We start from the raw sequence: 13,293 nt of genomic DNA, 5'->3' as shown, positions 1-13,293 counted from the left end.
TTTTTTTTTTTTTTTTGGGGGGGTTGGGGGGGGGGGCTAGGTACCCCTCTAACCATAAGTCGCCGGCCGGATCTTGGGTGACGAATACCTGAATAATGAATCTCCCTTTACAATAGGTGCCTGGCCCTCTATGGTGTTCATGCTAGACGTTGGTCGATTTTCCCTTTTGTACCTTGAAAAGTCGACGAGCGGACGGTAAGCGAGTGAAACAAATGGAAGGCTGCTCAGATACTGCACTAACTGCATACCGAAAAGATTTGGGGCGGGGTTGTTAGTAGTCTATCTCATTCACACACATCCTTGCAACAACACACCGGGCACCACCACCATCATCCGAACCACCACCACTTAGTTCTCTTCAGTTATCGACGGAATAGACTAGATACAAAGTAGAAGAATATAACGCGAGGGGGGCAACTACCTACGAAAGCTATCGGTTGAGTTTATTAACATGTATATCAAGTAGATGAACCCGATCATGCTGAGGAGAGTGAAAGTATCATGGTGCTTCTTAAAATTGTCAACTGGATGCAATAATAGTGTAACAACTCATCAACTTGTATCATGCCCAAAAGTGCGTTAGTGCCGTAACATTTCTTGCCTGATGTCATCTACACTTGGAATACAACTTCGATCTTCAAACTCCGTGTCAAAGTTACTGTCTCCTCTCCCAAAGCAGGACACACCAAGGCGCTAAACAGCATTCATTCTTTTTTCACTTCGGAGAATGTCAAAGAGAGAATAACACAGACAGGACTTGAAATAGCGAAACAAACGTATGACTTGTGAAATTTTCTATCATGGACATATTTAACAGCCACGTACGTACATACAATACGTCCTTACAAGATCCCATGAGATTGGCACTACATACCAACTCTCTACGTCTACATCCATCACGCAGATTTCACCCGGGTAGAACGTTCCCTTGATATGGCTCATGAACAAGGAAAAATTGCAATTGATCATACATCATACTAACAAACGGAAAGAAACAACCCATAAGAAACTGAAACCGTATGGTCAAGTGGGAGGGGGTATAAGCTAACAATATCAAGAACACAAAAAAAACAAAAATGAAGAAAAAAAAAAACACCCTTCTCTTTTTTCCCCATCGGTCTCATCCATCAGTCACATTTTCGCTCATCATTCCCGCTATCAATGTCCCCTTTTTTTTTCTTTTCATCTCTCTGTCCTCCTTCTTCTCTGTCTTCTTCCTCTTCATACTCTCCCCGTTCATCTCCCCACATCCTCAACACCGACTCGTGTTTTAGAGCTCATCGTGTCCCACAACAGCCTCCGAAGCCTGACTAGCAACACTCACCACAGTCTCCTTGGCCTCACTAGCTAAGCTGCTTGCGCTCTCGTACGCGCCCACCACAACCTCCGGGATAGAAGTAGCGTAGACTCCCTTGAGTCTGCTCACAACGCTCTCAGAGAACGTCGGCTCCCTGCCCACCAGCAGTTCACTGACAATGCTGCTCACGACGCTATACTGTTGCGCGGCAGCATCCGAACCAGCAGCGGCATACTCGCCCGCCGCGCTGGCAGCAGCACCAGCAGCGCTAGTGATCGAAGCAGCATTATCAGCTGCGGCATCGCTTGCCGCACCGCCGTATTGGTTGGCAGCACTGGCCGCAGAGGCACTGGCGGCGCTAGCGACGGAGATGACAGTCTGGTACCAGGGAGTGGGGGTGGGAGCGCCGTAGACTTCGATGGAGATCCGGGCTAGAACAGAATCCCAGGATTCGGACACGGCCGAGGCGGCATCGGCAACGTTTTCGGACACGACGGAAGCGGCAGAGGAGGCCTTGTCACCCGCGGCGTAAACGAGGGAGGAGGCGTTCTCCCCAGCGATCGAAGCAGCAGAGGCAGCGCCGTCGCTAACGGCGGAAGCGACTGATGCGGCCGAGGCGGCGGCAGCGGAGGCAGCAGAGGCAGCAGATGCCGAGGCGATGGAGGCCGCGTAGGCAGCGTTGTCAGTAACAACAGAAGCCGCAGAGGCAGCGGACTCGGTGGCGACAGAAGCGACTGACGAAGCAGTGCCGACAAAGTCAGTGGGTGTAGGGGTGGCAGTCATGGAGCTGAAAGCCGACGAAGCGGCAGCCAAAAATTCGGAATACCGAGCGTGAGCGACGCCAAGGCCAGCGTAGTAGTTATGTCTGGCGTTCTCAAGAGCCTTTTGGACATGCTCAGAGGGAGTGGAAGGAGTAGGAGTGGCGAGGCCGGCGGCAATCTTGGCGCTTTCGTATTGCTCCTCAGCCCATGAGCGGCCTTGCTCAAGGCGCTGGGCGGCAATGGATTGGATGCGCTCCCAGTCCAAAGAGGGGATGTTGGGGACGGGAACGGCGGTGGGGAGGATCTTGAAAGTCTCAGTGGGTGTGCTTTTGTATACTTGCTTGGAGGCAAGCTTCAAGGCCTTGTCAAGGCGGACACTAGCGGAGGCCATGGCGTTGCTGTAAGCTTGAGTGACAGATGCGAGCATCTGCTGGTGAGCCGGCTCAGGGGTGCCGCGGATCTGGGCAGAGATGAGGGAGAGGGCATCAGAATACTGGTTGTTGGCAAGAGACATAGCGGACGAGTAGACGGACTTGACATCGTTACGCATTTTCTCCATGGCTTCAGAAACATCGTCATAGGTATCTTCGTCAATGATGGGCTGACGCGTAGGCACCGACTGAGCAGCAGCTCCGAGCCAAGCGGACTTGACGGTGGTGGCAGGAGGCTCAGGAGTTTCAGAGACGATGATATCAGACTCTACCTCAGCCTCCTCCTCAACGGGGAGCTCGACAGGAGCAGGGCCCTCCTTTTCCGCCACGGTGGTGTTACCAACAATGACAGGGGTCTCCTCGAGGATCTCAGTAGATGCGAGATCAGGGCGGGATTCAACGATAGAGGGGGTTTTGGATGCAGGCTCAGCGACATCAGCAGCCTCCTCGGACGCCACACTGGCTGACTCAACAGTCTCGGTCTCGGTGGAAGAGCTAGCAATAATGACCTCGGAGGCTTCGCTCAGTACAGTGGCAGCAGACTCCTTGACATTGTCAGTTGCGCTCTCGACAGACTCAAACGTCAAAGAGGCAGCCTCAACAACGGGGGAGGTGGCGTCATCCACAAGCTCCTCCATCTTGTCAGCAGCCGAGTCCTTGGCTCCGACGACAGCCTCAGTCGCCTCAGACACAATTTCAGCAGCGCGGCTGACGCCTTCCTCAACGACGTCGGAAACTTTTTCACCAGCAGCAATAACAGACTCGCTAGCCTCGGAAACGACACTGGCCGCAGCATCCTGAGCATACTCGACATGCTCGGCAGCTTGCTGAGCGACAGTGCTCTCAAACTCATCCGAGTCGTCGCCAGCTTCCAGCTTGCGAAGAGCAACCTGCTTCAAGCGAGCAAGCTCCTTGGCAGCGGAAGCAGCAGTGTTCATGGCCTCCTCCTCAACAGCAGCCGCTTCGTTCTGAGCAGCCTCGAGACCAGGGTGGGTAACGATGAGGTTCTTGAGGTCGTTGTTCCAGTCCTCGAAACGGCTCTTGAGCTCATGGTACTTGGCCCAGTCCTTGTAAGTGACCCCATCCATCCAAGCCCACTTCATACCGAGCTTCTGCAAGGCCAGGTCTCTGATGTCGGCAAGGATGCTGAAGTGGGCTTCGGCAGCGTTGGTAATAGCGGACTGCATCTCGGCCTCGTAGTTCTCATGCCAGGTACGGACCTCCTGAGCTCTCTCTTTGATGGACATGCCCGCCTGACGTACAACCGCGGCAATTTGATCGCGGCCTTCATCGACGGAGGCGTTTTCCTTCTTCACAGCCCCGATGATTTGTAAGATTTTGCGACGCAGTTGGACGAGCTCGGAAACCGTCGTAGTCTGGAGCTCATCGAGCAGAGCCTTGCCGGTAACCTTGGCGTTACGGCGGATCATCTTCTTGGTGATTTCGTAAATTCTGGCCGAAATCTCGGAAGCGCCCTGGTCAGCGGCCTTGGAGTACCTTTCCTGCCAGTCCTGAAGATCGGCAGCGACAGTCTCACGGGCGCTACGGCGAGCGGGATCTTCCTTCTCGAGCTCCTCATCGATCTCGGGAGGGGGTATACGGTTCTCGGGAACATGGTGCTCTGTATTCAGGACCTTTTGCTCTTCAGCAGCAGCCACCTGGATCGTAGACTCGGCGTGAGACGAAGGGGTCGAAGCAGCGGTAGTGGCCGGCGTGGGCTTGCTAAAGGTCGATGTCTTGGTGCTGGAGGCACGCGTTCGAGTCAGCACTCTTTTTGTCGATAACGGTGATGAAGGAGAATGCGTCGCCACCAACCTAGAGGACAAGTCCACCGGGGGCTTGGGCACCGACTTTTTGTTGCCTGTGGTATGGCGACCAAGACGCTGGCCAATCTTGAGCAGCTGAGGCTCGACATTCTCAGCGTAGACGACCCTCAGATGGGGCATGACGGTTCCATCGAGGAAGAGACTAGTCTTGTTCCAGGCCCAGCGGGTCGAGGGCATCACGGTGCTGGCGGTGAATGCCGAGACGGCCTTGTAGGCCTTGTGGAGGTAGGGCTCGACGGAGTGGTACGCGGGCACAACAGCGCCATGGTAGGTCTGCAGGGCGTTGGTGCGCGCAATCTCATAGTATGGGGCGGCGGCAGTGGAAAGCTGCTTGACATGGGGACCCACGCTCTGTTCGTAATGGGACTTTGCAAGCTTCTGGTACTTGACAAGCTGGGGCTGAAGGGACTTTTCCCACTGCGTCTTGGTGTAGCCGTGGGCCTTTTGGATTCTGGGTTGCACGTATGCCAGGGCGGGAGCAATGGCCTTTTGGTCGACGACATGGTAGTAGGGTCTCGCGAGGTCGACGTAGGGAGCGGCGTAGGCGGTATAGTACGGTTCGATGTGCGGCGCAACGGTCTGCTTGACCTCAAAGTAGGTCTTGCAAATGCGCGGAGAAGACTTGTCGCATTCCTTGAGCGAGGCGGGGCAGCGGAAGAGGATGGTGAGGATGGTGTACCAGGTGACGAGTCTGTGAAGAAGAAGAAACAGCAGTTAGATCGATATGCCAACATGACCAAGGGAATCATACGAGATAGTTACCTGGCTACAACGTTGAACGTCCTCGCTATCACGCCAGGCCGACTGCGTGGGCGTTGTCTTGGTGTGACTCTGGGGCTGGCCGAGTGGCTGAGGGTGGGCTTGATGGGACCGTTGACGCCCTTTTTGGAGTAGCCATTGAGGCCATTAATGCCATTGAGGCCATTGAGAGTTGGTATGGGGCCTTCGGGACCGCCGTTCACCGAGCCGTTTGCATCCTTCATGGTCGCAGGCTCTTGAGGCACCGGGCTAGGTGACTGTGAAGAGCAGATTGGTGACGTCGCGATCGAATATGTGAGATGGTTGTCGATAGCTCGCTTTGTTAAGCGCGTTCAGGGTTGGACAAGCGCAATCATCAAACAAATTGTGGTGTTGTTTGTTGCGTCGTTGTGTTGGTGGTAATAGGTCCCCGGGGACAGGCGGCGGCGCAAGTGAAGATGGAAAAGAGAGAAAAAGGACGGGGATCAGATGCCAGGGCAGTGATCACGTCAAGGTCCGGGCCGTGACTGTGAAAATGGATGCTACTTAGTGACTGGCGCGGGGCTCGTTCCAGTTGGTGAGTGGTTCCAGGCGTTGGTTCGGTGCTTCCCGCTGCTACAGCACGCTTTCCGTTAGCTCAGGTCATGCTCCCGGTCGGGGCCAATGATGGAATGGGACGGGACCTAACAGTGGCCGGGGGGGGGGTGTTACCGTACCGTACACTACTTTTACGTCACCTCTACCAGAATCCGAGTTGAGATATGGAGATAAGGTAAGGTAGATAGACTGAAGCAGTCGCCAGGTCCTGAGACAGAGCGAGGAGATGGAGGGCAAGGGGTTGAGGTTTTGTCTTGTTTTGGTAGAGGTATGTTTTCTTTGCCTGGGACAGAGTTCCTTTTCCATGGTCAGTTTCAGGTATTCTCCGCACGCGACAGTCTGTCAGAGCGTTAAGGACTTCTTTTGTACGTACCTTGTATGATACGTGCCTGGTATCGAAACCTGTGATGCTACCGTAGCCGAGGTACCTGTTCTTCAAGAGTCTCTTCAGATCTCAACGCACAATCAACAAACCGACAAAGATTGTTGACGGTGTTTCTGGGTTGGAAGAAAAGGTAAAAAAGTAAAAGTCTGTTTAGTTTCTTTTCCAGAGGTCAAGATCAAGACTTGGGGATATATGTAAGGTACTTAACAGACAGGACCTAGGTACAACGTCACCCTCCCTCCTTCAATTCCAGCTTCCCGCTTTCCCCTCTCCCGTCTTTTCTTGGCTTTTTCAACCCTACCTGTAGCGTGCCACAGCGTGCCCCACAGACGTCATTGAGCCTTGAAGGTGGTGGTGAGTGAGCGTGCTTGGTTGAGATGCACCGCCAAAGCGATGGAAAACATATCTACCTACTATGGTACATACCAAACATCTGGACACGGGATATTTCCTGATTGGCCGTGTCTGTTGATCAGTCAAGATATCTACCATCAAGGTCATGGACGGGGGGATGTCATGTTGGTCGCGTCTCCTGGAATGTGCACTGGCCATGGGTTCTCTTGCATATCAGGCGGGCTACGTATTCTTGGTTTCCAAATTTCCTTTTCTTGTGAGTGATGATGCTCAAAAGCCAGCAAGGCCGGCCTTGTGCTCAAGTCCAAGATCTTGTCCTTGTCCTTTGTGAAAAAAACAGCCGGAAAGTCAGTCTGACACACGACAAGTAAAGAGAGTGGAAAGCTACACAAGTTATGCAGCAGCCGGCACTGCACCGTTATGTCATGCCAACGTTCAATTGAAGCACAAAACCCAAGTTGTGATCGAATGTGCCGCTTATCATTGAATCACTTGGCCCGTGCACCTCGCTGTCCTTTAGCGCGCTATACCCTTTTTGCTTACCTAACGATCCCTCCAGCGGGCCCGAGTGAGACCTGGCGGTTCCGAGCCGGGGTCTAGTTCTAGCCTGGGCTTTGCTGAAAGTTCCACTGCACGACACTTTCCCGAACAAGGACCGCTTTCGACGCTGGAGACGGAAACTTTCATTGTCAGTCACTTCACTTCGTTGTTCCTCTTCTTCCATTAAATTATTCACAATACTTTCCAGACTTCACTCCGTCGGCTGCCACCACCACTCACCCCGGGCCACGACCGCGCCATCTCGCTCAGAGCCAGTCGTCACCCTCTGTCGCCACTGTCGTGACTCCCGCGACTGCTCGCTGTGATCAACTCGATATCCATTGCTTCTTCGACTGTCATCCGGCGACTGGGTGCCTGCCTGCCCTCGGTCTCCAACAACTCGAACAGACCCCGCCTGCGACCCGACGAGTACTTCAACTGTCGCCGACTTCTCCGTCTTCCCCATCGCGTCTTCTCTCAACATTCCCGCCGACGACTTTTGATCCAAGCTTCGCATTAATCGGCATTTCTCGAGACCGAGGCCGAATCCATCTTCGAGTATTCAAAAAAATTCACGACAGACAACAAGAGTCAGCGGACTCGCCCCGCCCAAGGCTTAAAGAATGAAGACCAATTCATGATCTGACCGGCACTCGACAACAACACCACACAAAAACGGCGCCCCTGTGCTGCTGGCAACAACTTGCGCTCCCTGGGCTTCTTCCACCATGGGCGACGCTAACCCCGCCGACCCGACCGCTCTTCCGGGCTTCGGCCAGGACCAGCCCGACCCTGTCCGATTTCCAAACACCAGACTGCGAAACTCGCGATCAGCCTCCATCTCGACATGGACCACCACCTCGGGCGGCGGTCACTCCCACACTCATTCGCAACCCCACAACAACCCGCGCGAATCCGAGCAATGCCGTATCTGCAGAGGCGACGCCTCTCCCGACGACCCCTTGTACCACCCGTGCAAGTGCAGTGGAAGTATCAAATGGGTCCATCAAGAATGTCTGATGCAATGGCTCGCCCAGACCCAGAGGAAACACTGCGAGCTGTGCAAGACGCCCTTCCGCTTCACCAAGCTCTACGATCCCGACATGCCCAGGACCGTCCCCGCCCATATCTTTGTCGCCCACATGTTCAAGTACTCGGTCCGTAAGCTCCTCGCTTGGGCAAGGGCCGCCCTCGTCGTTAGTGTCTGGCTTGGGTGGCTCCCCTACTTTATGCGCTCGGTATGGGCCCTGCTGTTCTGGCTCTGTGAGGAAGGCTGGGGAGGTCCGGCTGTGTTTTCAAGGTCTCAAAACACATCATCTTCAAACGGCTTCTCCGTCAGGGCTTACGGCACCACCGTATGTCCAGCTAGTCCACTCTTTGTCGCCCACACGTCTCCAGCTAGCATGGGGGCCGTGTTGGGACGTCTGCCCCTGAACTCGACCCAGTTCGTAAACAGCCTTACTGGTGCCGGTTCTGGCGCAGGCCATTCCTTCCTTTCCCTTTTGCTTCGCACCATATTTGGCTCAGGTGGTATCGTGGACAGGCCTCCCCCGCCCCTCAAGGAGATCCCCAGTCAGCTCGCTAATAACGTTACTGCGACTCTGTACATCGACCAAGCGGCTTCACCTTACAGCAATGCATCATTGGCCCATTCACCTTCGCTTCTCAGCGAGGTCGGCTTTTTAAAGAACCTGACTCGGAACCCGACCGTCAACAACAACATCATTGCGGTACTCGAGGGCCAGATCATCACCGTCCTTGTTGTTGTCTGTTTCATCTTGATTATTCTTGTCCGAGATTACGTTGTTCAACAGCAGCCGGAAATCAACGAGCGCGCCGCTTTTGCCAACCTTCAAAACGTGCAGCCCCAGGTTGCTCCGCTCAATGTTCCCGGCCCTGCCTTGAACGGTGACCTTGACGGTGGTCTCGGAGAAGAAGAAGAAGAAGAAGAGGAGGATGCAGGTACTGACGACGAACATGGCTGGGATGCTCAGCCTCCCCAGCCTAGAGCCCCGCCTGACAGGCAACCCGTCAACAATCCTTATGCTTCGGACTTGGAAAGAGAACTCGGAGAATCAGACTCATCAACTATAGACGAGTATCTCAATCTTTACAGAGAGGCCGGCGGAAACCCGGACCGAATCGTGGAGCTAGCCCAGGAGCGTGGTTTGGAGGAAAGGTTGGCTTACTGGATAGCTCTTACCAAGACCATGAAGGAGCGCGCCGCTCGAGTTCAGGCAAATTACAATGATGGCCTCAACTCTTCCGCAGCGGAATCCAGTACTAGCGCAGCAGGGAGACCGTCAGGCCACAACTTGGAGATGGACAGCACTCCTGCCGCTCCACGACCCGATCCGTTTGATGACTGGCGCTATCCTTTGGAAGAAGATGATCATCAGGGTGAGAAAGCCGGAGATGGTTCTAGGGACAAGGGCAAGGGCGTTGCGACTGATGATTTCGACACCGAGTCGGACTCCGAGATTCTCGCTTCTTCGGCCAGGCCTCGCGCTAATACAGATGGGCCCGAAATCAGAATGTACACCAATCCTCTGGGAAGCAACAGCTGGTCTTTTAGCGACTTACCAGAAGATGACCCGAACAGTTCATCCACGGAAGAAAAGGCCTCTCAGGTTATTGCAACGCCCCCAGATCTCACTAATGACAATGATTCTTCCAACACCGAGGTCGAACCTTTGCTCGCTTCACTGGCCGGTCCAGCAGAATCCGAGTCATTCCAGGAGAATCGTAGCCAAGATGGCAATAGGGATACAGCCGCTGATGCCCATGTACACATCAGGCGGCCCACGGAAGCAGAACATTGGGGAACCAACCTTAACCCAGAGCGTCAGGCGGAACCACAAGCATTGACAGATATATCCTGGCCCAACCTCGACGAGAGCACGGCAGATAGCCCCGCACAACCTCCTCAACCTCGTGGATTCGTCCCTAGAGTGACCGATTTCATGTGGCAAGGCGTTGAGGCGGATCAGGCGCAACAGGATGCTATTGATATTATCGCTGACGCTTTGATGAGACGGGACGACCAAGACAACGTGGACGTTCGCGATAACCCTGGACTTGACAACGATGATGACTTGGACCAGGATGATGACGCCGCAGCAGCAATCGGCCTCGAACAAGACGCCATTGATGATGCCGAAGACCTCGAGGGCGTCCTGGAGCTTCTTGGCATGCGCGGGCCTCTGGCTGGCCTATTCCAAAACGCCATCTTCTGCGTTCTGCTCGTGTCAGCTACCATTTTTCTCGGACTGTTCATTCCATACAACATCGGTCGCTATTCGCTGTGGTTCATTGCGAAGCCTATGCGCCCAGTCTGGATCCTCTATAGTCTGTGCAGGTTCATTCAGGACATGGTTGTCATTGCCTTCGGGCTCGTTTCCCACGCGCTATCTCTGGTGCATCCCAGTCTAGGGTTGGGTGGTGTGGCTCGCCTGGCTACGAAACTCCTCTTCGGCAGCCGCCACGCCGCAGCGATTCTTGATCCACATGTTGAAATGACCAACGCCGCCAAGCGAGTTGGACATACGGTCATCAACGAGCTCGGCCGCGTATCCATGTCAGAGATTCACACCTTTTCTGCGGTAAGTCATGAAGCCTTATTGTCGGTCAAGGGGCAAGTCTTTTCCGGCTTTACCGCCCTGGGCTCCGCGCTTGTCTTCCTTTTTGGAGGGGACTACTCTACCAAAGCTCCTATAGTGCTCTCCGCTGCGAGCAACGCGACTACATTCGCGTTGGGCGCACTCAAGACTCTGCCGACTGCCTTGTTGAAGCCTAACCTGGTCATCAACGTCAACTTTCCTGACGCGAGTCATACCATTGACCCAGCATTGGCATACTGGAATGGCACAGACAGATTTTGGGCAATCCTTGCCGGCTACCTCACGATTTACATCGCGGCGGTCTTGTACCTGCGTCATGGCGGACCCATATCATCCAGCCCAACCGGACAGGAATGGGAGGCAGCTCTCATCGACGCGCTCAACCAGGCAAGCGGTGTGATGAAGGTCATCCTTATCATTGGCATCGAGATGCTCGTCTTCCCGCTTTATTGCGGAATGCTTTTGGACATTGCACTCTTGCCCTTGTTCGAAAATGCCACCCTCATGTCTCGCCTCCAATTTACCCTCAACTTTCCCATGACATCGATCTTCGTCCACTGGTTCGTGGGTACGGCTTACATGTTCCACTTTGCATTGTTCGTCTCCATGTGCCGCAAGATCATGCGCCGTGGAGTTCTCTACTTCATCCGCGACCCAGACGATCCCGAGTTCCACCCGGTACGCGACGTACTGGAGCGCAATGTCACGACCCAGTTGCGGAAGATTGCCTTTTCTGCTCTCGTCTACGGCGCGCTTGTCATAATCTGTCTGGGTGCTGTGGTCTGGGGGTTGGCGCTCTCTTTGCCCAATGTCCTGCCGATTCACTACTCGTCCAACGAGCCAGTGCTCGAGTTCCCGCTTGATCTTCTCTTTTACAACTTTTTGATGCCCTTGGCCGTCAAGTTCTTCAAACCTGGTGATGGACTTCATGCTATGTACACTTGGTGGTTTCGCACTTGCGGCCGGTGCTTGCGGATTACTTGGTTCCTGTTCGGGGAGCGCAAGGCAGATGAAGAAGGCCGTCTGCGCATGATTGAGAGAGGCCCCGATGCCCAGGTATCATGGTGGCAGGCTATGTTCCTTCAATTGGATGAGTCCAATGGGATTGTGAGACCGTGGAAGCCCAAGTTCCTGGCCGAAAGCACCAAGGCTGAGACTTCCGAGTCCGAACCTGAATCACCGAATATCCGAGGGTATGTGCCGTCTGAGGCTGAGGCTGCTACCAGGAAACTGTCTCCTGAAGAAGGCTTCAAGGATTACTTGGTCAATACCAAGCAACTGATTCCTGATGGCCGCTTCGTTCGCGCTCCGGCATCTGACCAGGTCAAGATTCCCAAGGGCAAGACGGTGTTCCTTGAGGTGACGGAGAGGAATGAGAGACTGGACGGCAAGCCTGATGTACCCGAGACCGACCTTTACTCGACCACGCAGTACCGTCTGGTCTATGTCCCACCGCACTTTCGAATCCGCATCTTCTTCTTCATTCTCCTCATCTGGTTGTTTGCCGCCGCTACGGGCGTCGGCATTACGATTATCCCCTTGGTCTTTGGCCGCTGGATGTTCAAACTCTTGATCCCGGAGGGCGTAAGGACGAATGACATTTACGCCTTTGGCATCGGCATCCACGTGTTGGGGGTGATTGTCTACGCGCTCATCAACATCCGGTCCCTTTCTCAGACCGCCAAGATTCGGACCACCGCAGCTGTCGCATCGGTCTTCAACAACGGCGCAGTCCGCCGCAGCCTGGCCGTCATCACCCGCATCGCCAAGATCATCTACTCCTACGTCTTCCTCCTGATCGTCTTTCCCCTCATGATCGCCTCCGTTGCCGAGCTCTACATCATGATGCCCCTGCACGAATTCATGTACAGCGTTCCCATCGCCCAAGACATCAAGCAGGTCACCATCCAACACGCGGCCGCTCTCAACCCGCGCCACACCATCCGCGTCATGCAGTCCTGGACCATTGGTCTTTTGTACCTGAAGCTTTCGGTAAGGGGAATTACCACCTGGTTCAGCGGCAGCCGTCTTGCCCTCGCTACCAAGGCCGTGCTGCGCCGTGGCTGGTTCAACCCCAACGCCGGGGTCTTGACCCGCGCATTCGTCATCCCTGCCATCCTCCTCTGGACCGTCGCTATGGCCATTCCTACCCTCTTCGCCAAGTTTATGATCTCCTGGAGCCTGGCGGAGACTTTGACTCTTCGCCACCCTCAAGCCGTTAACGTCGACGGCGTGGTGGACCAGACTCTCTACGACGCCTACGTCGTGCTCATCTACCGGCGCAGCTTCCCGCTTACAGCACTTTTGCTGTTGGCTGCGGCGGCGGTGTGGGGCCTGCTGGGTGTGTTCCAGAGTTGGAAGATGAGGATCAGGGATGAGGCGTATCTGATTGGGGAGCGGTTGCAGAATTATGGAGGTGGGATGCCGCAGAGGGGTCTTGGAAGGGGGACGAGGGGTGGATGGAGAGCTGGGATGGCTGTTGGAGGGCGGTGATGAGGATACCTTGTCAGTGTGAAGAAAGAAGAGAGATGGAGAGATTCTGAAAAGAGAGGAAGAAAAGCAGAAGGGTAAAGTAAAGGGGAGGTGGGGAGAGAACAGCGGGAGAAGGCCAATGATACCAAACTGGACTTGTATATGTTAAAGAATTGACATAGCGTAGCATAAAAGGATATTGATTTGTTTACTTGCAGTCTGCGGTTGCTAGACACTTGCGTTGCGTTGATGCTTTGCGCATTGTCGCGAGA

General features: G+C 54.5%; 2 protein-coding genes across 2 annotated transcripts; one reads left to right on the top strand and one right to left on the bottom strand.

The window, feature by feature from the left end:
• Window positions 1-1,216: 1,216 nt before the first annotated feature.
• Window positions 1,217-5,298, bottom strand: NEUTE1DRAFT_64085 (uncharacterized protein; the record flags this gene model as incomplete). Its single annotated transcript, XM_009853072.1, has 3 exons — window positions 1,217-4,232; window positions 4,305-5,006; window positions 5,078-5,298. 3 exons carry the CDS (start codon window positions 5,296-5,298, stop codon window positions 1,271-1,273), a joined length of 3,885 nt encoding a protein of 1,294 aa, XP_009851374.1.
• A 2,359-nt stretch (window positions 5,299-7,657) lies between these two features.
• Window positions 7,658-13,235, top strand: NEUTE1DRAFT_122584 (uncharacterized protein; the record flags this gene model as incomplete). The annotated part of the gene is made up of 2 exons (XM_009853071.1): window positions 7,658-9,715; window positions 9,779-13,235. 2 exons carry the CDS (start codon window positions 7,658-7,660, stop codon window positions 13,040-13,042), a joined length of 5,322 nt encoding a protein of 1,773 aa, XP_009851373.1.
• Window positions 13,236-13,293: the final 58 nt, after the last annotated feature.

Source organism: Neurospora tetrasperma, assembly GCF_000213175.1.
Source record: "Neurospora tetrasperma FGSC 2508 unplaced genomic scaffold NEUTE1scaffold_3, whole genome shotgun sequence".
Classification (NCBI taxonomy): domain Eukaryota; kingdom Fungi; phylum Ascomycota; class Sordariomycetes; order Sordariales; family Sordariaceae; genus Neurospora; species Neurospora tetrasperma.
This window is presented reverse-complemented; position numbering and strand designations above follow the sequence as displayed.